A 25,534-nucleotide genomic window follows, 5' to 3' on the forward strand; every position below is an offset into this window, starting at 1 on the left:
TCTGTATGTTGTGATTATCATGAGTACACATATGAAAAAAGAAGGCTGTTCCATTGATAGAAGTAAAAGGAATGTTTTTAGAGTGCAGAAAAGATGCTGAAATTAGCTTGGTGGGTATGGAACTGACCCATTACTTGATGCTGGCTGACTGCTGCACTTGACTGAACTGGTTTTAAAGAAAGGTTCAATTATAAATATCAGTTCTATAGAAATAGTATGCAGCAAAGAATGAATGCATCTATAATAGGGAATAGTGAAGTGAGAGAGGAGTAATTGATTAACTGATTTCCTTTTTCTTTTTTTTTTTTTTTTTTAATAGTGCTGGATTTCTAATTTTTTTTTTGATGAAGAGAAATGTGTATTGCCAGATAAGGTAGGGATTGATGTTTATAGTGAAAAATAACACTAGAGGAAAAGAAAGAACAAAAGAAAAGAGTTTTTTTTTTTTTTTTGTTTGGAGGATGTTAAGAAAATTATAGATGTGATGTGGTATACTTGAGCTAAGAAAGATTAGAGGTTAAAATTATTCCAAATAGAGACATCTCATTGTGTGCAAGTAAAATAGATTCTTAATGAAAGTAAAGTGAAAGCAAATGCAAGGAAATGGGGTACTTTGAAAAGCCATCCATGATTGCACGTTGCTGACTGCTGCATATAAGCAAGTTCTTCAGGACGATGATTATGTAGTAAAGGTTTTTTTTATTTATTTTTAATATATTAAACCCTGTAGCTCTGAATTTTTTACTAATTTTTATTTATTTTTTTATTTTTAAATAGACTGGATATAGGGCAAAATTTACATTCATAAGGGAAACCACCAATGGACTGAAAGTGTAGAAAGGTGCTTGAAACAAGCATCAACTTAAAATCGCAATCTTAAGAACAATTAAAGACGTCATTGGGAACAGACATACAAAGTGCATTCCAAAGGTTCTGGCCATTATTTTTATTAGTTTACTAGCGATACAAGGGAAATCCATTTACTCAAGCAATGATTACATTTGCTGCAACAGTCTACTCACATTTCTAAAAGCCGGGGCAAAGGCTTTCTGGGGGATAGATACTCCAGTGGATTTTGAATCCCATCACTTATTTTATTTCAGCTTTCCGTCTGCAGAGATATTTTTTCATTGTAGAACATTGTAGCCTTTCTTTTTAACCATTGTTAAAAAGAAAGGCTACAATGTTCTGCCTCTGTTATTACAGAATTGGAAGAAATTTATTCTTCTGGCGCCATAAATGCTAGTGACCAGAGTGCAGAAAAGATGCTTAACTAGAAAGCTGTTATCCCTGCTACAATTGCTCTGTAACCGCATTTCTTTTAAGATGATCCTGCATTATTTCTTTAACTAATGAAATTAGTTATTTAAAGTTATAACAGGCTTGTAATACTCATTTGGCTCTTTGATTCCTTTCTGCATCGTGAATAGAAGGGACAGTTGCACATCTCCAATCTATAATTACTTTCCCTGAATCCATGGATGCTTTCATAATTATGATCAAAGCTTTGCTTACTTCTTTTGCTGCTGCTTTTAAATAAATGAATAGATCCCATCAGCCCTAAGTGCCTGGTATTCCACATCCCTAAAAACTTCTTCACATGTGAATGTAGACACAAAATATTTACTCAGTTTGCCAGCAGTCTCAACAGGATCATCAGTAGTCATCATCATTCATATTTAGTAGGCCAATTATGTCATTCATATTTAGTAGGAGGCACCTCCGAAGCCAGGTGGGAAGGAGCAGCAGTGCATAGCACATACTTCTTGATTAGACCGGGGTTTGAGCCCATCACCACCAAATACGGAGGATGCGGAAAGGTCATAGAATGACCACTGCATATCCCGGAGCAATATGGCCTTAGTTGCTAATGCTCCTTAAAAAAAAAAAAAAAAAAAAAAATAACAATAACAAATAAATAACAAATTTATAGGCCAATGTGGTTCATTCATTTCCTTCTACTATTAATATAAGTAAAGAATTTTTTGTTACTTTTCTTTGCATGCTTATCCAGCAACTCTTCATAATCTGCCTAACTCTTCTTCTTTCTGTATTCCAATAATTTATGATCATCCATACATTTCGACATATATGATGAGAGTCCAGTCGATCAATTCGGCCCTGGAGAAATTGTGCAAGGCTCAAGGGGTAGAATTTTTCTCAGCCTGGTCTGTGCTTGTTAACAAGAGAGACTGCTTCTACAAGGATGGGATACACATAAATAGAAAGAATGCAAGAATATTTGCTGATGCTATCAAGCCAGAGTTAGGTGGGTTGGAAAACTGCTAGCTTGGTGGGAAAAAACGGACTAATAGATTAAAAGTAGCCGCTGGCAGAGGTGAAAGTGATTCTTGCACTGCTTCTATTGTAATGCAATTGAGCAGCAGCCTGGAAAGCAAGGCAATGGGGATTTCCAGGACTGCTGTGAGTCATAGTGGAACATGTAAATACATTGGCTGTGTTAGGGTAACTAAGAGTAGAAACAGGTGCACGTATACTTGCATGTACACCAATGCTAGGAGTATAGTTAATAAATTTGATGAGCTTGAAGGGCTAGTCAAGACATCAAATTGTTGGGATATCAGAGACAGGGTGTCACACAGACATAAGCAGTGCAGAATTGGAATTTGTAGAGTACAATGTGTACCGAAAGGATAGATAGGACAGGAAGCGAGGAGGGGTTATGCTGTTAGTTAAGAAACACACAAAATCTAAGGAAGCGCATCCAATTGATGGTGGACAATGCAATGTCTGTTTGGTGTGACATAAGCACTAGGAAAGGAAAAATGAGGGTAGGTGTGTGTTATAGGCCTAATGAATCTCATGAGTATAATGAGCAATTGTGCAGAGAAATAGAATGAGCCAGTATATCAGAGTGTCTTCTAATGGGGGATTTTAATTTCCCAGAGGGCGCCTCCGTAGCCAGGTGGGAAGGAGCAGCAGTGGTTAGCACAGGCTTCTTGATTAGACCGGGGTTCGAGCCCGTCACCACCAAATACGGAGGATGCGGAAAGGTCAAGGGTATGACCACCGCATATCACGGAGCAATATGGCCTTAGTTGCTAATGCTCCTAAAAACCAAATAACAAACAAACAAACAATTTCCCAGAGATTGACTGGAATTTGTGGGTTGGTCACTCACACAACTAGCAAGGCTTTTGTGGAATTATTGGATGATTGTTTTCTACAGCAGCATGTTTGGGAGGCAAGTATGGGGAGTAATACCCTTGATCTGATTATCAGTAGCGATTCTTCATGCATTAAGAATCTGCAGATAAAGGAACCACTAGGTGGCAGTGATCACAGTGTGCTGAAGTGGGATTTACTCAGAGGTAACTACCATCAGATGTTAAAGGGGCCGACCGGGCTAGCCGGGTGGGTCAAGTGCCTGCCTAGCAACCCAAAGGTCGCGGGTTCGAATCCCGTCTCGGGCTTGGATCAAAGTACTGCAAAAACCTTGGGAGGTGCAATATGGCCACAGAAGCCGATGCGCCAACAACTACAAAAAAAAAAAAAAAAAAAAAAGGGTAAAGGGAAGGGATTTTGCTTTCTTAAAGGTGACTACAGTGGTCTGAGATAGTATTTAAATTCTATACGGTGGGAAAAAATGATGGTGTTACCAATAGCAAATTCAAAATGGGAACCATTCAAAGAAATAATCTTGGAAGCTACTAGGCTTTTCATACCAACTGAGAAATATTGTTCAAGATTTAGGCCTAAATGGATGTCAGATGAACTAATTGAAAATTAGTTCATCTGAGCTTCTATTGGAATGAGCCGCAGCCTGGAAAATAAGATGCAGGATATTTCAGAGACTGCTGGGAATCATTGGGGGTACAAGTAAACACATGGGTTGTGTTAGGGTAGCTAAGAAAAAGAACAGGTGCATGTATACTTGCATGTACACCACTGCTAGGAGTTTAGTAAATAAATTTGATGAATTTGAGGTATTGCTCAAAACATCAAAGGCAGATATTGTGGGGATTTCAGAGACGTGGTGTCACACAGATATAAGGAATGCTGAACTGGAATTTGGGGAGTACAATGTCTACAGAAAGGATAGACAGGATAGGAAGGGAGGAGGGGTTATGCTATTAGTTAAAAAACACATAAAATCCAAGGAAGTGAAGCCAGTCGACATCGCTGGACAGTGCAGTGTCGAGTCAGTTTGGTGTGACATAAGCATTGGGAGATCAAAATTGAGAGTAGGAGTGTGCTATAGGCCTAATGACTCTGATGAGTATAATAAGAAACTGTACAGGGAAATAGAGTGGGCCAGTAAATCAGAGAGTCTTATAATGGGGGATTTTAATTTCCCAGATATTGACGGGAATTTGGGGGCTGGTCACTCACACACTAGCAAGGCTTTTGTGGATTTATTGGATGATTGTTTTCTACATCAGCATGCTCGGGAGGCAACTAGAGGGAGTAATACTCTAGATTTGATCATCAGTAGTGATTCTTCATGCATTAAGAATCTGCAGATAAATGAACCACTAGGTGGCAGTGATCACAGTGTTCTGAAGTGGGAGTTACTCAAAGAGATAACTACCATTAGGGGTAAAGGGAAGGGGTATTGCTTTCGTAAAGGCGACTACGATGGACTGAGACAGTATTTAAATTCTATACAGTGGGATCAACTGATGATGTTACCAACAGCAAATTCAAAATGGAAGCATTCAAAGAACTTATTTTGGAAGCTACTAGGCTTTACATACCAACTAAGAAATATTGTTCAAGGTTTAGGCCTAAATGGATGTCAGATGAACTAATGAGGCATATGGCAGAGAAGAAAAATGCATGGGATACATACAAATTAACACGTGACACAGAAGCCTATGATAGATACAAGTTGATCTGTAACCAAATTACAAAGGAGGTTAGGCAGGCGAAGGCAGATTACGAGAGGTCCTTGGCAAGGGATGCGAAGAAAAACAGCAAAGAGTTCTTTACTTATGTAAACTCTATAAGGAAGGGGATGAATCAGATTGGTCCACTTGATATCGATGGGTCAACTGTTGATGACCCTGCTCAGGTAGCTAACAAACTAAATGAATATTTTGCATCGACATTCACACATGAGGAGTTATTCAGCGAGGGGAATGCCAGAGGTGTATTCAACTCTAGCAGTAAGCTAGAGAATCTTGTAATAACTGAGAGTAAAGTGGAGGAGAAATTGTTGAAGATAAACACAAGAAAGGCATCCAGGGTGGATGGGATCTATCCAGTTATATTAAAGGAGGCAGCAAAGGAAGTAAGCAAACCCTTAGCCATAATTATGAGAGCTACCTTGGACTCAGGGGAGGTACCCATTGACTGGAGATGTGCAAATGTGACCCCAATTCACAAAGGAAGATCAAAGGCTGACACAAGTAATTATAGACCTGTGAGTTTAACTTCTGTTCCAGGAAAATTAATGGAGGCACTGGTTAAAGAAGCACTGCAGGATCATCTAGACATGACTTGAGTTATAGCTCGGACACAGCATGGTTTTGTTAAGGGGAAGTCTTGCCTGACCAATTTGATTGGATACTATGATGCAGTCACAAAAGAACTGGATGCAGGGAATAACTTTGATATTATATACTTGGATCTTAGAAAGGCTTTTGATACTGTTGCACATGGAAGACTGCTGCACAAATTGGAGCAGTGTGGCATTGGAGGCAAATTGCTGCTATGGATAAAGGGGTGGTTGAGGGGGAGAATACAGAGAGTGGTAATCAATGGACACTGCTCATCGTGGACTAATGTTATTAGTGGAGTCCCTCAGGGTTCAGTATTGGGTCCTTTATTGTTTTCTGTATTTATAAATGATATTGATGATTATGAATAAAAAATGAAAATTAAGTAAAGAAAGAAAATGGATTTGAATTTGAATAGAGATAAAATGAAATATCGATAATATGAATTATGGATCAGGGACACTGCAAGAGCAAAGGTACCCTACAACCATAATGTATATAGAAAATTATTTTTAATGTTATGTGTAAATCTTTAATTTAACTTATGCTAATAATGAAAATACTGTGTACCCTGGGAGCGATGTATGTTGAATAAAGGGGGAAGAACGGAAAAGAAAAGTGTAACGTTATAAACAAAGTGCAAATTTTGAAAAAATGCAAAATTTGAAAAGAACGACCAAGGTAGAAATAGCAGATTTTTGAAAAGAACGACCAAAGTAGAAATAGCATTGCAGTATCTTTCATAATTTCTGTGTCTTCTTCAGAGGTCATCCACCTAAATTATGAAAAAGAACAGCAATACTCTTACTTCTGTTTCTGACATGTTCTGTATGTCAAAAAACACGTGTACGCGGACACATGGTAAAAAATAATTTAGAATATAAATTTTGAATAAATAAAATACAAGTTAAGCAAAAATATTATGCCAAAGTATAACATACAGAATATTGATGATGGAATATCAAGCTTAATGTCCAAGTTTGCAGAGGATACGAAGGTTGGCAGGGTTGTCAAGGACACTACTGACACTATGCTGCTGCAACAGGATTTGGAAAGGTTGAGCAGATGGGCTTTGAGGTGCCAAATGAAGTTTAACATTGACAAATGTAAAGTACTACATATGGGAAACAGCAACCCCAGAGCAACGTATCAACTCTGTGGTACTACAATGACAGTGGATGGGATCTATCCAGGTAGAGAATGAAAGGGACCTGGGGGGTGGTTGTGCAGGCAGATATGAAGTTCTCTGAGCAGTGCAGACGGGCTGCAAGAGTAGCTCATGGTGTATTGTCAATGATATATAGGAATTTTTCTAGCAGGGATAAGGAGGTGATTATTCCCTTGTATAAGGCAATGGTCAGGCCACACCTAGAGTACTGTATACAGGCCTGGAGGCCTCATTTCAAGAAGGATGTAGAGCTGCTGGAACGAGTACAGAGAAGGGCAACAAGATTAGTGAATGGAACAAAGGAATGCTCTTACGAAGAAAGGCTTAAGTTTTGCGAATTACAGTGTCTGTCTGGAAACTAGGCACCAGCGAGGTGATCTGATAGAGGTGTACAAAGTCTTGAATGGGTTGAGCATGCTTAATGCTGATGGGATTCTTCCTCTTGCTCAGAATAATCACCTGAGAGGGCATAAATTCAAATTGAGGAAAGACAGATGTAGGATAGATGTGCGGAAATTTGCCTTTAGCCAGCGGATGGTTGGTTGGTTGGTGGAACAGACTTCCATCCCTTGTCGTGGAAGTTGATAGCCTAAATAAGTTTAAGGCTCAGCTGGACAGGTATTTCGAACGAACAGAGGGGTGAAGTGGAAGTGGTTATTTTTTTATTTATTTATTTTGCTTTATTTTTTTTTTTTGGCTGATGCTGCATAAACTTGCTTTCTTGCATCAGATGCCTCTACTAATGCTAATGCTAAATGCTAAAATGTGGCAGAGAAGATAAATGCATGGGATACATATAAATTAACAGGTGACACAGAAGCCTATGCAGATATAAACTAGTCTGCAACTAAGTCAAAAAGTTAGGCAGGCAAAGGCAGATTATGAGAAATCTTTGGCAAAGGATGCAAAGAAAAACAGCAGAGTTCTTTACTTATGTAAACTCTAGAAGGAAGCGAATGAATCAGATTGGTCCACTTGATATTGATGGTTCAACCGTTGATGATCCTGCTCAGATACAAACTAAATGAATGTTTTGCATCTACATTCACACATGAAAAGTTATTCAGGGAGAGGAATACCAGAGGTGTATTAACTCTGGCAGTAAGCTAGATAATCTTGTAATAACCGGGAGTAAAATGGAGGAGAAATTGTTGAAGATAAACATAAGAACGGTACCTGGGGTGGATGGAATCTATTCAGTTTTATTAAAGGAGGCAGCAAAGGAAGTAAGCAAACCCTTAGCCATACTTATGAGAGCTTCATTGGACTCAGGGGAGTTACCCATGGACTGGAAAAGTGCAAATGTGACCCCAATCCGCAAAGGAGGACCGAAGGGATTCACTGGTAATTACAGACCTGTTAGTTTAACGTCTGTTGCAGGGAAAGTAATGGAGGCACTGGTTAAAGAAGCATTGCAGGATCATCTAGACAAGATTTCAGTTATAGCTCAGACACAGCATGGGTTTGTTAAGGGGAAGTCTTGTCTGACCAATTTGATTGGATACTATGATGTGGCCACAAAGGAACTGGATGCAAAAAATAATTTTGATATTATATTTGGATTTTAGAAAGGCTTTTGATATGGTTGCACATGGAAGACTGCTGCACAAATTGAAGCAGTGTGGCATTGGAGGCAAATTGCTGCTCTAGATAATAAAGGGATGGTTGAGTGGGAGAAGACAGAGAGTGGTAATCAATGGACACTGCTCTTTGTGGACTAATGTTATTAGTGGAGTCCCCCAGGATTCAGTGTTGGGTCCATTGTTGTTTTCTGTATTCATTAATGATATTGATGATGGTATATCAGGCTTAATGTCTGCAAGTTTGCAGACGATATGGAGGTTGGCAGGGTTGTTAATGACACTAATGACAGTATGCTGCTGCAACAGGATCTAGAAAAGTTGAGCAGATGGGCTTGAGAGGTGGCAACTGAAGTTTTTACCAATGTAAAGCACTGCATATAGGAAGCAGTAACCCCAGAGTAACGTATCAACTGTATGGTACTACACTGACAGTGGTAGAGAGTGTGAAAAGGACCTGGGGATAATTGTGCAGGCAGATATGAAGTTTTCTGAGCAGTGTAGACAGTCTGCAAGAGTGGCTCATGGTGTCTTGTCAATGATATACAGGAATTTTTGTAGCAGGGATAAGGAGGTGATTATTCCCTTGTGTAAGGCAATGGTCAGGCCACACTTTGAGTACTGTATACAGGTCTGGAGGACTCATTTTAAGAAGGATGTAGAGCTGTTGGAACAAGTACAGAGAAGGGCAACAAGATTAGTGAATGGAATAAAGGGTTGCTCTTACAAATTAAAACAGCACAACTAGCATGTTTGTGGCTCTTTAAAAGTTGTTAGCCATCTTAGCCGCAACAAAATTTTGCAAAGTACTATTGTTTTCTTTGCTTGTTGTGCATTACTGTACATCAAATGTAACAAATAAGCAGAGAACCTTCATCTCATAATAGAAAACCAAAGTATAAGTTGTATGCTGTTTTTATTAAATTAGGAATTAGTCATTTCTGAATCTTAAATGACCACATACACAGACTAGCTTAGGGGATACATAGATACAGATAAACATTTTAATATTAAGGAATAACCTGAAAAAGAGGAATATATACTAGCAGGACAGAGGAATATACAATATATTCCTCTTGCTAATGGTGAAGAGTGGACTGGCACTATTGTATGTTAAATTGAGATTAATGAAAAATTTTGTGAAAGTACCGAATTAAACATGAAGTGGATTCGGTTACCTAAAACAATCATTTCCTACTTTGCACAGTGCAAAACTGAAAGAGAATTTTTATTGGACCACAGATTAGTCTTCTGTTTTGCATGATGCTAAATTTGAGAAAAAAAATTCTAAGTTCCGTTTGTAGCATTGGCGTAGATATTGTTCAAGGATTGTTAGGCAACAAAAATATGGAAAACTGTGGAGCTTTAATTGTGACCTTCTTAATAAATTTAAAGGCTGTAAGACATTAAATGCATTACTTCATTCACAACTGTATTTTTTCCTGGAGAATTTAGGAGCACTAAGCAGTGAACAATGACAGTGTTTTCATCAAACTATAGTGAGTTGGAGCAGCACTTTCAAGGCAGATAGGATCCATTCGTGATGAACAATTATTACTAGATTTTGTTAAAGGAAGATGATAGTGTACATAAGTAAAAAGCTATAAAAGTTTTTTTTTTCCCTTCATTTTCGTCAAATTTTGTTATAAATTATTTTACAGGAAATATTGTAGTTTTAGCTTGAATATATTGTTATTTTTTATATGTATGTTAGTAAAAATTAACAAATTGTTGCAAGTTAAAATCCATGGGTCATAAATTGATATCATTTTCAGAATCAGCTTGTCAAAGTTAGTGTAAATCAGTTTATTTAGTTTATATTTCTGAAAATGAAAGTGAAAATTTATTAAATTAAACTTAGGAACATTTGAACAACAAAATAAACACAGAAAATTAATTAATGCTGTTAATAGGGTTGTAGGTAAAACAAAGTGCTATTCTGCTCATATGGAATTAACCAGCCAAAAAATCAAATTCATTTTCCATAATAAATTGTTAGTTGTAATTTATTGACCAACATTATTTTTATATTGTTTTTGTGTTGATTTTTGAAGATTTCCCTCCCCCCAACTTTTAGATGTGATGCCCTTGATTTTAAGCTATCAAAATCTCAGAAGAAGGTACTGAAAAGAATGCATAACTTTCTTTCATTTGGAAAAACTACAGATGGAGTGGTAAGCAATACAGTATAATACAAATATTAGATAGTAATGTGATTTTGTGGTCATTACTTATCAGAGAAAAATTAATACTCTTTATTGTACAATTAGAAAAACGAACACTACTTTTTACAAGCCCTTCACAGCCAGAAGGCTGGGTTAATATAAATCAATATCTAAATTGTATTGCAAACTATTTGCTGAGAAAGATATTAAATTGTGATATTAAAAATTATAAGTGGGATGCTGCTTAACTGCAATAAAAGCCAATTAATCAAGAGTTTTATTTTTATTTTGAAGAAACGTTCAATCTCTTTGTAACTAATGTTATATAATGACTACATTTTTTATCTGAGTGAATCCAGGGAGATCCCCCCTCACCCCAGCAATCAAAGGAAGACAACCTAGGAACTAAACCATGCCTTTATAGTTTCAGAGTTTAATATGAAGTAATTAATTAAAAGAATTATAAAAAAGAAGAAACTGAAATATAAGTACAGAATTTATCAGAAATATATTTGTTCTTTCTGACTGGATAATGCAGAACTATGTTAACCAGCAGTTCAGCTGATAGTTCTGAGAGCAGATGTGTTTTAGGTGGATGTCGGCAACTTAATTAAAGAAGATTAACATCAGGTGTCTGGTAGACAAAATTTTTGTTTAAATTTAATTTCTGTAATTTTTAAACCTAATTTAAGTAATTTTGTATATTTAATCCTTAACTTTTCTAAAGTATTTCTGCTAAGTTAAATTCTTTCCAGTAACTTCGGTAGCTTAATTTTAGTTTCACTATTGGTAAAATTTTGGTAGCAGTCACTTGTATAGCATGTTGCATGTAATACTTTGTTAATTTAAATTATGTAATATATTGTAAATTAAAATTTTGTAATCTTTCTTAAGTTTAAAATTTACCTAAATAATGGTTGTTACAAGATCCACTTTCAGTACATCATGACTCAGATGGAAATACCTGTGGGCATTTCTAGTGTGAGTCATTGTTCATCACTTGTATAGCATGTTGCATGTATTCTAAGATTGGTCTAGTAGACAAACCAAGCCCAACTGATGATTCTTTCCTTTGCACCCAGTGTAAGGAGTGTGCCTATCACGAATTAAAACGTGGTGCATTAATAGAAGAATTTGAGTCACTGAAGAAATGGCTGCTTGCCCTAGAAACAAATATAACTGGGAGCTCATCAGGGACTTAAGTATCTTGTGAATCTGCCAAGTAATACAACCCCAATTTGAGTCCCAGAATACAATGGTCAAGTGCATAATGCTTTCGTTGAAGAAGCGTTTTATTGGGAGATTCCATTGTCAGAGAAATGGGTAACATTTTTTGTAATAAAGATAGATGAACCAGAGCCGGGGTGTGTTTGCTGGAAGCGACAATTTATGATCATACCAACAAATGGTTAGAGTTTAAGGGGGTAAAGAGAGAATTATTATTTATGTGGGGACCACATTAATAATAATGCTCATTACTTACTCATTAAGATATTAAAAGAACATGACTTGACAATTTGTTGGATAAATATAAGACCATGTTGAAAAAATACTGTGAGTTAGGTCAGAATGTGTAGGTGTCTGCAATTCTGCCCAGACAGAATAAGAGAGATTATATGCTGAAAGCCTTGTGGATTAACTTGAGGGAGTCAGCAAAGCTCTATGGTGTAAATATTTTATTAACATGGCCTACACTTGTAGGCAGAAGGAATCTCTCATGTAGTGACGGTATTCATTTGAACAAAGGTGGTTTTGTTTAAATGAATTTTTGGATTAAGGATTTTTGGCAGTATCATTGAGGATACCTTGAGGCTTCAGGGAACCACTAGTTGGGAAGGAGTGGGGAAAGGCTAATATAGGCCCATGTTTATTTGATGATATGGGTCAAAGTAATGCTTGCATACATCTCAAGAATTCTTGTTTATTGCTGCAACCACTGATGTTGGCAAGGTGTCTGAGGGTGTCAACATTTAAAATGAGCAGTAAGATAAAGCTAGGGAAGTAAGCTTAAATAACTTAAAGAGGTGTGTCAGGGTAGTAAACTATAGAAAAATATTTAGTCTTAACTATATCTATGTTACTGTCAGGAGTGCTGTCAGTAAAATGAGTGAATTCAAACTCCTGGTTAGAACAACTAATGCTGACATAATAAGGCTAATAGAAATGTGGTGCCACCTGGAAATTGGGGATGATGAGTTCCACTATGGTATGTGTAATATTTAGAAAAGATAGAAGGGGTGGTGGGTCATGTTTCTTATCAAAAGTAGCCTGAGCACGAAAAGAGCTTCTGCTGACTCAAAAGTTAAGTTTGCCAGCATAGAATCTGTGTGGTGTGAATTAGTTGGAAGCAAAGGTATATGAGAGTGGGAGTAATCTGCAGACCACAAGATTGTATAGAGCAGGGTTGGCCAACAAGTCGATTGCGATCTACCAGAATGGTTTTTTTTTTTTTTTGGCTGGTGCAGCAGAAGCCTCAGGCTTCCTTGCACCATATGGCTAATAATAATAATAAATAGATTAGTCAAAATCTAAATGTTATTATTATTTTGCACCCCACTGCATGCGCTCATTAAGATCCGTTGAACGACATGACTACTCTTGTTGCCGCGCAGCCGCTCGGCTTGTCTAGTGAAAATTCATGCAGTTACATTGTGGAGAGCGTGTATAGGTGTTGAATTATTATTTAGTTTACTTAATATTAATAACTGGACAGTACTTATATGTTAATTTGATTTGATTTAAAATGAATACTACGAAAAAGAGTAAAATGTATCGTTTTCATCGAGTGGGAAGAATACTTTTTTGTAACGATAAAAGAAAAATGTTGTTGTTTGATTTGCAATGCTTCCATGGCTATACTCAAAAAAGGAAATTTAAAAAGGCACTTCAACGCACTCCATGGTAAATACCAATCGGATTTTCCGCCTAATAGGGACCTTAGAAAAAACAAATTAAAATAACTTAAATCCAGATTATTCGCACAACAAAATTTCTTCGTGACACCTAATTTACAATCTAAAGCAGTAACTGTAGCATCACTTAAAGTGAGTCATCTTGCAAAAAAATGCAACCCATTTTCTGATGGTCAATTCATGAAAGACGCATTTTTAGAAATAGCAGATTCTTTTTTTGAAAATTTTAAGAACAAAAATGAAATTAAAAGTGCCCTTCAAGATCTGCAGTAATCTTGAAATACTGTGATGCGACACATCGAAAAAATGAGTAAAAATGTGAGCGAACAATTGCGTGCTCACTTTGATAATTGTGTGTCCTTTTCTTTACAACTGGATGAATCTACAGATGTCAGTGATACGGCTCAATTGCTCGTTTTTGTTCATATGAGTTTCGATGATTCTGCCACTGGAGAAGAACTGCTGGGTATAGTTTCATTAAAAGAAAGAACTAGAGGTCCAGATGGAGCTAAAGCAATGACGGGGCATCTTACCGGATTCATCACATTGTGCCAAAAGAATGATGAATTCCCAGATTTTTTGAGTTACCACTGTATCATCCACCAACAAGTGTTAACCGGCAAAAGATTAAATACTAAAAGTGTTATGGACATAGCTTTCAAAATCGTGAATTCCATCAGAGGATAATCTCTTCAAAGGAGGCTTTTCAAAATGCAACTCGATGAAAATGAACCAGATCTGATTTTACCCACAGATGTGAGGTGGCTGAGTCGGAGTAAGTCTCTACTTCTTGATTTCTAAATTTGCTGAATGAAATTAAAAAATTTATTGATCAAACTTTTTTGTGGAGATGATTATCAGCAGCTACAAGATACGAAGTGATTGTGTGGTCTGGCTTTTTTGGCAGATTTTACCAGTAAATTAAGTGATCTGAATTTGGAATTGCAAGGAAAACATAAAAATGTGGGTGACATGATTCGTAGTATGTCTGCATATAAATATCAATTTTTGGCAATGATTAAGGATCTCAAAGAAAAAAATTTTATCATTTTGCAAATATGCAAGATCATTTGCAAAAATATCCTGTTTTTGAATTTAATAGTGAGAAATATGTTTCTGAAATTGAGAAAAATTGTGGACAATTTTGAAACTAGATTCAGTGATTTTAAAACAATTGAAGACATTGTTTCAATATATTTCTTATCCATTTAATGTTGACTTAGATATGAAACAAATTGCAGAAAAAAAAATATTACTTGAAAATGAAATTATTACATTGCAAAACAATATCTTCCTAAAAGCCAGATCATCAGAAAAAGACTTGGAAATATGTTTGCCGAGAAAAGTACTCAAATGTCAAAAAATGCAGTAAACTTTTAAATTCCTGTTTTGGTTTCGCATATCTATGTGAATCGGCCTTCTCGTATTTGAAACAAACAAAGACAAAGAATCACTCTACTTTTATGGTCTTGCATACAGAAGATTCTTTACGGTTGGCCTTGGCACCTCTGTAGCCAGATGGGCAGGAGCAGCAGTACGTAACACACGCTTCTTGATTAGACTGGGGTTCGAGCCCGTGCCCACCAAATATGGAGGATGTGTAAAGGTCAGGGAATGACCACCGCATATCCCCGGAGCAATATGGCCTTAGTTGCTAATGCTCCTAAAAACCAAATAACAAACAACATGGTTGGCCTTATCACAGTATATCCCCGATTTTGAAAGATTGGCAGATGACATGAACACAAACCTTGCATAAATTAAAATTTCAAATACGTATGAATTTAAAATAAGAATTCTGAATTGTATTTAATTTTAAAATTTATAAACAACATTTTTCATTATGTTTTGATTAACTTTTTTAGCCATGTGCAATGAAATTCTTGAGATGGTAGATCGTGGCACATTTTGAAGAAAAAAATTAGATTGCATCACAAATTAAGTTGGCCACCCCTGCTATAGAGTATGATGAGAGTCCCTACATGCAGATGGAATGGCAAATAAGTGTGAATGTCTTAGTTTAGGTTACTTCAATCTGCCCTTAATTAATTGGAATAAGTAAGGAGAAAACTCATCATGGGGAACAAAATTTTGAAATAAGCTAAATTATTATTTGTTCCACCATGTTAGAGAAAATACTAGGGGTAAAATTATTCTTGACCTCATCATTACTCATGAATTAGATGAAATCACAGGGCTTAAAGTATAGGAACCATTGGCATGTAGTGATCATGCAGTTTTAACTAGAAGATGAAGAAAGAGTAGTGTTAATATTAGTAGTGGTAAATGATGCAAGAAAGCAAGCTTTTATAAGTATCAGTCAAAAAATGTTGCCGTATTTAAAGGCACAGGATGTAATTTCAGAAAAGGGGACTAGGATAGTTTAAGGTGTTACATGGCATCTATTAAATGGGTGGATTGCAGAGGGAGAGTGAATACATTAGACTCGTGGATACCTTTAAAGCAATAATCACAAAAGCCAGGAATGCATATGTACCATTAAGAAAATATAGCACAAAGAGGATTCTGAGATGGATGAATATGGAGCTGGACAGTCTAATAGATTAGAAAAAGGCATGGGAAAGTTACAGAGTACTGAAACTACTGAAAAGTACTGAATCCTGCAGCATCTACAAGTTCATCTTCACCACCACAGATAAGGTTAGAGAGGACAAGATTGAGTACTAGAAAGCACGGGCTGAGCAAAGAATGTGGATAAGGAGTTTTTCACATATGTGAATACAAAGGAGGAAATGAATCAAATTGGACCCTTATGTACTGGACGTGAGAAAGTCTTAGATAACCTAGCTGGTCAATTGAATAAGTACTTTGCATGTGTATTTACTGAATGAGAGATCCTTCATGCTGAGGAGAGGCTGTGCGATTGTGGCTGAGCCATATGAAATTTGTGATTTTGAAATTGCAAATGACGTTTATTAGAAAACCCTTCAAGCCTAAAGGCAGGTAGGGCTCCTGGAGTTGATGGCATATACTCAATAATTTTGAGTATATGCCATAGAGAGCCAGAGAGAGTATTGAACCATCATCCATTTTCAATCCACTGCAGGATGAAGGCCTCTCCACCAACTTTCCAGTTCCTTCTGTTTTGTGCAGTGGCCATCCATTTACTACCCACAAACTCATGAATTTCATCTGTCCATCTCCGTTGTTGTCTTCCAGGTTTTCTCTTAGCTCCTCTTGGGTACCATTCTGTTGAACCATCATGGTTAATTATGAGGAGTATTGAACCATTGAAGTTAATTATGAGGGTATCATTGGACTTGGGCAAGAGTTTTTTGAATTGGAGAAATGCCAACATATTATCAATGACACAAAGGTGGTTCTGAGAGTGAAGTCAGTAAGTACAGACCAGTTAGTCTGACTTCATTGGTAAGGAAAATCTTAGAGGCAGTGCTTAAGAATACATTCCAGGGACGTTTATACAGAAATGGCATTCTGAAGGACACACAACAATGTTTTGTTAAGGGGAATTCATGTTTAATTAACCTGATAAACTATTTTGACAGTTAATCATGAGCTGGATGTAGAGAAAAATTTTTACATAGTTTGTTTGAATTTTAGCAAGGCATTTAACTCAGTCCTCCATGAGAGGTTAGCATATAACCTGCTCTGTTTTAATGCGGTAAAATGCGAGGACTTACACTTGGGGAATAGCAGTCCCAAAATAACATACACTTTATGGGGTTGAATTAAAAACAGTAGAGGAAGAAAGGGATCTGAGAGTTATGTTATGGACAGATATGAGTTTTCTGAGCAGTATAAACAGGCGTCCAAGAAAGCCCATTGTGTCTTATTGATGTTTAATCGAACAATATCCTGTAGAGATAGGGAGGTCATAATCCCACCATATAAGGCAATGTAAGATCACCTTTCGAATACTGTGTCCAAGTATGAAGACCTCGTTTAAAATAAAGACTGAGTTTCTTGAAAGGATCCAAAGATGGGTAACTTGCATGGTGATTGGAAAAAAGGTGACTGTATGAAGAAAGACTAATTATGTGAGCTACAGAGCTTGACAACCAGGTGCCTTAGAGGGGACCTGGTTGAGGTTTATAAGGCTCTGAGAGAGGTTAGTAAAATGAATGGTGGAATTTTCACTGTTATAAAGAATTCCAGAATCAGAGGTCATAAATTAAAATTACAGGGGAAGTTTTCTTTTAGTCAAGTCGATTACTGGAACAATTGCCTCTGCAGATAGTTGAGACAGATGGGTCGAAGAAATTCAAAGGTCAATGGATAGTTAGCTGTGTGAGGAGGGAAGTGCGTAATTTTGTGTTTTCTTATCTACCTTTTTTTTTTTGGTCAGTGCAGCAAAAACTTATGACCTCCTTGCACTATATGGCTAATGCTTCTACTAATACTGACTTAGTGATTACTTTGTTTATTGTTATTTTTCATTTTAGGCTCAAAATCAACTGTCAAAAGCATTCAGGTTTTTTAATTTCATGGTATTTAATTTTTTTTTTTTTTATTTAAAATTTACTTTTTTCCCTAAATTGTGACACTTCCTGACCACTATTCTCAGTTGATAGGTGATATTCAGGATTGTCGGAGTTCATTTGAACTTCAGCTCTCCTCTGGGCCCCTGTTTTGTTCATTATATATTTCAGTGACCTCCAAGAGGGCTTCAAACTGTTAATGTGAAATGGCAAAATGTTTGCTGATGACCTTTAAGGTCTATAAAGTTGCATTCATCTCATATTGGCTCAGCGAAAACTACAGGTCTTTAAATACAAACAAGTGCAGCTGAGTTGGTATTTTTTCCAGAAATCAGCTTAAATCTTTAATATGCTTTAAATTATTATATTATGTCAGTCAGGAAAAGATTGGAGTTGTTGATCAATTCAGAGATATTGATGTTACCGACATCACATGGTAACACCAAGCATGTCAGAGTTAGTGTAAATCAGTAACAACAGCAACAGCATGTAAAAGTTAGCATAAATCGGTTTATTTAGTTTTCATTCCTGAAAAAAAGTGAGAATTTGTTGCAGTGAGGAAATTTTGTAGACTTATCTTATCATAGGTAGTTTAGTCAATCTCCACTGAGGATTGCATGAAACCCCCCTAGAAAGTGTGCTTTTTTTCTTTTTTTCTTTTTTTTTTTTCATCCAGCAGAAACAGACAAATGATAGAATGTGTGATTTGCATCCACAATATACTGATGCTTCTTAGACTTAGCATCAATTAAGAAATCCAAAAAGCAACTCAGGGATGAATTGCATTAATGTGTGTGTGTGAGAATGGGTGATGGGGGGGGAAAGGTGAGGTTTTGACTGGATATTGGATAATGCACTTGAATTCAACCCCGAACTTGGGTTGGGCAGGCCAAACAGTCATTGGATCAGGTAAAGTAAAGAAAATTTTGGTCCATGCAAATCTCTAATTCAAGTGACTTGAAGATTCTTAGTAGCTTGCAGCATTAAAAAAATGTAGGCACTCTTGCTAAATAATACCGAACAAAGTTGAATAACATGGGCCTCCAAAACCCACACTATTAAATAATGAAATAATTCATTTTTTTTAAAACGTTGTATATCCCATTGTGAGAAATCACTTGTTCGTTACTATATAGTCAGAAACAATTTTTTTTTTTTCCAGGTAGAAATCTGCTGTTCGTTATCATTTTTACATGAAATTTACATGACTTTTGTAAAATAACTTTATTGTATATTAATAACATTGTCAGAAATTGAGAAACTGGTATAAATAACATTGTGAGAAATTGAGAATTTAGGGGTACGAATAATGTTCCATTATTTGCACCCCTAAATGGAATAAATATGCTTGCCTGGAATCTGCGAAATACCTATTAGCATTAGTAAAGGCATATGATGCAAGAAAGCAAGCTTATATATCATCAGCCAAAAAAAAAAAAAAAAAAAATTCTCATTTCTCATTTCACTCATCCACTTGCTCCAAATGTTTGTCTAGTTCTGCCTTGAATTTATTCAAGCTATCAACTTCTACGACAGATTGAAGTTTGTTCCAGCAGTCAACCACCCACTGACTAAAGGCATGCTTCTGCACATCTATCCTACAATTGTCTTTCCTCAGTTTGAATTTGTGCCCTCAAAGGTGACTATTCTGAGCAAGGGAAAGAATCCCATCAGCATTGAGCATGCTCAAACCATGCAAGGCTTTATACACCGCAGTAAGATCACCTCACAGGTGCCTAGTCTCCAGACACTGTAATTTGCAAAACATAAGCCTTTCTTTATAAGAGCAACCCTTTGTTCCATTCACTAATCTTCTTGCCCTTCTCTGTACTTGTTCCAACAGCTCTACATCCTTCTTAAAATGAGGCCTCCAGACCTGTACACAGTACTCAAGGTGTGGTCTGACCATTGCCTTATACAAGGGGATAATCACTTCCTTATCCCTGCTATAAAAATTCCTGTATATCATTGACAAGAAACCATGAGCTACTCTTGCAGACCATCTGCACTGCTCAGAAAACTTCATATCTGACTGCACAATTACTCCTAGGTCTTTTTCATTTTCTACCACCTTAAGTGTAGTATCACACAGTTGATATGTTACTCTGGGGTTACTGCTTCCCATATGCAGTGCTTCACATTTATCAATGTTAAACTTCATTTGCTACCTCCCAGCCCACCTGCTCAACTTTTCTAGATCCTGTTTCAGCAGCGTACTGTCATTAGTCTATGAAGAGCAGTGTCCATTGATTACCACTCTGTCTTCTCCCACTCAACCATCCCTTTATCTATAGCAGCAATTTGCCTCCAGTGCCACACTGATCCAATTTGTGCAGCAGTCTTGCATGTGCAGCACTATCAAAAGCCTTTGAAAGATTCAAATATATGATATCAAAATTATTCTTTGCATCCAGTTCCTTTGTGACCACATCATAGTATCCAATGAAATTGGTCAGAAAAGACTTCCCCTTAACAAACCCATGCTGTGTCCAATCTATAAGACAGGATCACTGCAGGATCATCTTGTCTAGATGATCCTGCAGTGCTTCTTTAACCAGTGCCTCCATTAATTTCCTTGGAACAGAAGTTAAACTAGCAGGTCTGTAATTACTTGTGTTGCTCTATGATCTTCCTTTGTGAATTGAGGTCACATTTGCACATCTCTAGTCCATGAGTACCTCCACTGAGTCCAAGGAAGCTCTCATAATTATGGCTAAGGGTTTGCTGCCTCCTTTAATATAACTTGATAGATCCCGTCCACCCCAGGTGCCTTTCTTATGTTTATTTGCAACAATTTCTCCTCCCCTTTGCTCTCAGTTATTACAAAATCATCTAGCTTCCTGCCAGAGTTTGATACACCTCTGGCATTCCCCTCCCTGAATAACTCCTCATTTTCATTTGTGAATGTAGATGCAAAATACTCATTTAGTTTGTTAGTTACGTGAGCAGGATCATCAACAGTCGAACCATCAATATCAAGTGGACCAATCTGATTCATCCCCTTCCTTCTAGAGTTTACGTAAGTAAATAACTCTTTGCTTCCTTTGCCAAAGATTTCTCATAATCTTCCTTTGCCTGCCTAACCTCCTATGTGACTTGGTTACAGACCAGCTTATGTCTATTATATCTATCATAGGCTTCTGTGTCCCCTGTTAATTTATATGTATCCCTTGCATTTTTCTTCTCTGTCACCTTCTTTTGTTTTATTTATAAAAAATTTATTTTTAGCTTTTTTTACTAAATTAAAAATAGTGTTCTGTTAATTATGATCTGCCAAACTCAGTTATAAAATATTGAACAAAAATAAACAAAACCGATAACCATTTGAGTGTTGTAATTTGAGGTGAGCGGACGCTCTTCGTCAGGGCTCCTCAGTTAAGTGGATTGGATTACTGTTGATTATTGCTTTTAAATATTTGATTTATTTAGATATTGTTAGATTATTTTGTTATAGGTTTTCCTGTAACAGTTTGATTTTTATAATATTATAGATATAATTTTTTAAAGTTAATTTTCATTGATATTTAGCTAATTTTATAATGGTAGTTACGGGTGCTTGCCCTCGAGAATAATGCATCTGGGAGCTCGTCAGGGACTCAAGACTCCAGCAATCTACCAAGTGATGCACACCCGATTTGGGCCTCAAAACAGAAAAACCAAGTGCAAACTACTCTGGTTCAAAAGGACATTGTTTTATTAGGCGACTCCATTGTCAGGGAAAAGGGGAATATTTTTTGTAATAAGGATAGGTGGAGTAGAACCAGTATATGTCTGCCGGGAGCAACTATTAATGATGTCACCAACAGATTGTCAGATTTTAAGGAGGGTAAAGAGAATATTATTATTCATGTGGGGACTAATGACATTAAACATACACGATCTGACAATTTGTTGGACAAATACAGGACCATGCTGAGGAAATGCCGCGAGCTAGGCCACAATGTCTATGTGTCTGCAATTCTGCCCAGACACGATAGGAGGGATTATATGTTAAAAGCCTTGTGGATTAACTCAGGACTTGAAGGACTCTGCAAGGCTTTAGGGGGGAAATTTCTACCAGCATGTCCCATACTTGTAGGTAGAAGGAATTTGTTTTGTAGAGACGGGATACACTTAAACAAAGGTGGTGCAAAAGTTTTTGCCAGTATTATTGAGCATACCTTAAAGGTTCAGGGAAACTGCTAGTTGGGGGGGGGGGATGTGGGTAATACTGACACGCATTTATCTGATAATATTGGTCAAAGTAACTCTTGCACATACCTCAAGAGTTCTTATCTGTTACCCCAACTGGACATATTATCTAGAATTTCTGGGGGCAGAAACGTTTCAAGTGAGCAGGTAGCTAATTCCAGGGAAGAGAGCCTAAAAAACTTCAAGAGTTGTGTTAATTTTGTTAAATATACAAGCACAGTAAGTCTTAATTGTTTATATAGTATTGTTAGAAGTGTCGTCAATAAAATGAGCGAATTCGAACTGCCTGGTTAAAACGAGTAACGCGGACATAATAGGCCTTACAGAGACGTGGTGCCACCCAGAAATTGGGGATGATGAGTTTCAGTACGGCTTGTATAATGTATTTAGGAAGGATAGGGTAGATAAAAGGGGTGGTGGGGTAATGCTTCTTATCAGAAGCAGCCTGAGTGCGACGATAGCTTTCCTGGATTCAGACATTTCACATGCTAGTATAGAATCTGTATGGTGTGAGATAGTTGGAAACAAAGGTATAATGTGAGTAGGAGTAATCTACAGACCAGGTGATTGTTAAGATTATGACGAAAGCCTCTACATGCAAATGGAATGGGCAAGTAATCGTCAATGTCTTATTATGGGTGATTTCAATTTGCCTCTAATTGATTGGAGTAAATGGGAAGGAAACTCGACATGGGGAACAAAATTTTTAAATCAACTAGATGACTGTTATTTGTATCAACATGTCAGGGAAAGTACTAGAGAAAAGAATATTCTAGACCTCATCATCACCCATGAATCAGATGACATAACAGGGCTGACAGTAGAGGAACCAGTAGCAGGAAGTGATCACGGAGTTCTACGGTGGATGATGAGAGAGGTAGCAGTAGTAAAAGGCAGAGGATTGGGGTATAATTTCAGAAAAGGAAATTACGATGCCTTAAGGTACTACATAGCCTCTATTAACTGAGTAGATATTGCACAGAGAATGAATACAATTGAACTGTGGTATGCTTTTAAAACATTAATTAATCGGCGCCTCCGTAGCCAGGTGGGAAGGAGCTGCAGTGCATAGCACACGCTTCTTGATTAGACCGGGGTTCGAGCCCATCACCACCAAATACGGAGAATGCGGAAAGGTCAGGGAATGACCACCGCATATCCCCGAGCAATATGGCCTTAGTTGCTAATGCTCCTAAAAACCCAATAACAATAATAAAACATTAATCACAGATGCCTTGAATGCGTATTTACCATTAAAAAATACTCCATGAGGAGGGTTCCAAGTTGGATGAATAGTGAAGTTGCCACATTACTTGAGCAGAAAAAGGTGGCATGGAAAGGTTACAGAGCAATAAAAAGTACTGAAGCCTATAACAGCTACAAGATGATCTGTAATAGAGCCACGGAAAAGGTTCGACAGGCAAAGGCAGTTTATGAGAAATCACTAGCAAATAGAGCAAAGAGGGGGGATAAGGAATTCTTCACATACATAAATGCCAAGAAGAGCAGGACAAACCAGATCGGACCTTTGCGTAAGGGAAAGGGATAGTGTTAAATACACCAGCTGCCGTTGCAGATGAACTCAACATTTATTTTGCATCGATATTTACAAATGAAAAACATTTTGTGGCAATGGGAAATTGTGGGAGCGAAGTTGAAAAATATGTAATTAATGATATTGAAATTTCGCAAGATTATTTAATGAAAAAACTTTCAAGCCTACAGGCCAGTAAGGCTCCTGGAGTTGATGGAATATACCCTATAATCTTAAGGGTGGCGGCAAGTGAGTGCAATGAACCATTGAGGCTAATTATGCAAGCATCACTAGACTCTGGGGAGATTCCGTTGGATTTGAAAAGTGCCAATGTATCTCCCATACATAAGGGTGGCTCTAAGAGTGAAGTGGGAAATTATCGACCTGTCAGTCTCACTTTAGTGGTAGGGAAAATCATGGAGGAAATGATCAATGGTGGAATTCAGGATCATTTGGATAAATTGAAATTCTCAAGGATACCCAGCATGGTTTTGTAAAGGGAAAATCATGTTTAACAAATCTGGTTCGCTATTTTGAAAGGGTCACTCACGAGCTGGATTTAGGGAATAATTTCAACATTGTTTGTGTAGATTTCAGCAAAGCTTTTGACTCAGTCCCACATGAGTGGTTGCTTTATAAGCTGGAACAGGTTGGAATCACTGGGAAAATCCTTAGATTGGATAGCAGGATGGCTTCAGGGCAGGAGGCAAAGGGTTGTGATAAATGGCTATTCCTCAGATTGGGTTGGTGTAAGAAGTGGGGTTCCCCAAGGATCAGTATTAGGACCACTGTTGTTTTTAATTTTCATAAACAACATTGATGAAGGGATAGAGGGCGTGATGTGTAAATTTGCAGATGATGTTAAAATTGGTACAGTAGTTAATGATCACTGTCAAGCTGAGCTTCTTCAGAGAAACCTAGATAGACTTCAGGAATGGTCAGAATAATGGCAGCTATGCTTTAATCGAACAAAGTGTAAGGTATTACACCTGGGAAACAGTAATCTCAAAATAACTTATTCACTTGGTGGAGTTCAGCTAAACCCAGTACTGGAGGAAAGGGACTTGGGTGTTACGATACGGTCAGACATGAAATTCTCTGAGCATTGTAAACAGGTTGCAAGGAAGGCCCATGGTGTCCTATCGATGAGCTATCGAACTTTTGCAAGTAGAGATAGGGACGTGATAATCCCATTATATAAGGCTTTTGTTAGACCACACTTGGAATACTGTGTTCAAGTATGGAGACCGCACCTAAAGAAAGACATCAAGTTTCTTGAAAGGTGCAAAGATTGGCAACTTGCCTGGTGAGATCGGTAAAAGGGCGTCCTTATGAAGAAAGACTTCGAATATGTGGGTTGCAGAGTTTGGAAACTAGACACCTCAGAGGAGATTTTATTGAGGCGTTTAAGGCTCTGAGAGGCATCAGTAAAATGAATGAGGACGAAATTTTCAAGATTATAAATGATGCTAGAACTAGGGGACATAAATTCAAGTTACCGGGTGGGGGGGGAATTTTAGATTGGACTGTAGGAAGTTTTATTTTAGCCAGCGAGTTATAAATTACTGGAATAAGTTGCCTACATGGGTGGTAGAGGCTGACAGTTTGGGGAAATTCAAAGGTCATCTGGATAGTACCTTCGGGTGAGGGAAGCACATAGGATAATAGGTTTAATTTCCTTTCCTTTTATTAATTATTATTTATTTATTTATTTTATTTTTTTATCATTGTTTTATTCGGGGTTTTTTTTTTTTTTTTTTTTTTGGCTGGTGCAGCATAAGCCATAGGCTTTCTTGCACCATGCGGCCATTAATAATACTAATACTAATAATAAAGTTTTTATTGTATTTTTAAGAATTTTCAAGATCATCTATCTCTTGAATTGAAACAGATACTTGTATGGCATGTAGCAGATGCAATGTGAACATTTTTATTTTTATGAGCTGCTCGTGTTTAGCTAGCAAAACCAAAGTGCTATAGAATGATTAGACAACTGGCACCTGTTAAAGTCCAAAAAAAAAAAAAATTTCCTCATAATTCATATATATTGACATGAAAATAG

General features: G+C 37.1%; 1 protein-coding gene across 2 annotated transcripts in view; it reads left to right on the top strand.

Moving 5' to 3' along the window:
• Ate1 (arginyltransferase 1) overlaps positions 1 to 25,534 on the top strand; it is a 169,158-nt gene that overhangs the window by 25,274 nt on the left and 118,350 nt on the right. For both annotated transcript variants that reach the window (XM_090375480.1, XM_090375488.1), the window contains exon 4: positions 10,288 to 10,384. In XM_090375480.1, coding sequence (XP_090231606.1) covers positions 10,288 to 10,384 — 97 coding nt within the window. The remainder of the gene's footprint in view (positions 1 to 10,287; positions 10,385 to 25,534) is intronic.

Source organism: Mastigoproctus giganteus, chromosome 1 (genome assembly GCF_048544385.1).
Source record: "Mastigoproctus giganteus isolate SK-2022 chromosome 1, ASM4854438v1, whole genome shotgun sequence".
Classification (NCBI taxonomy): Eukaryota; Metazoa; Arthropoda; class Arachnida; order Uropygi; family Thelyphonidae; genus Mastigoproctus; species Mastigoproctus giganteus.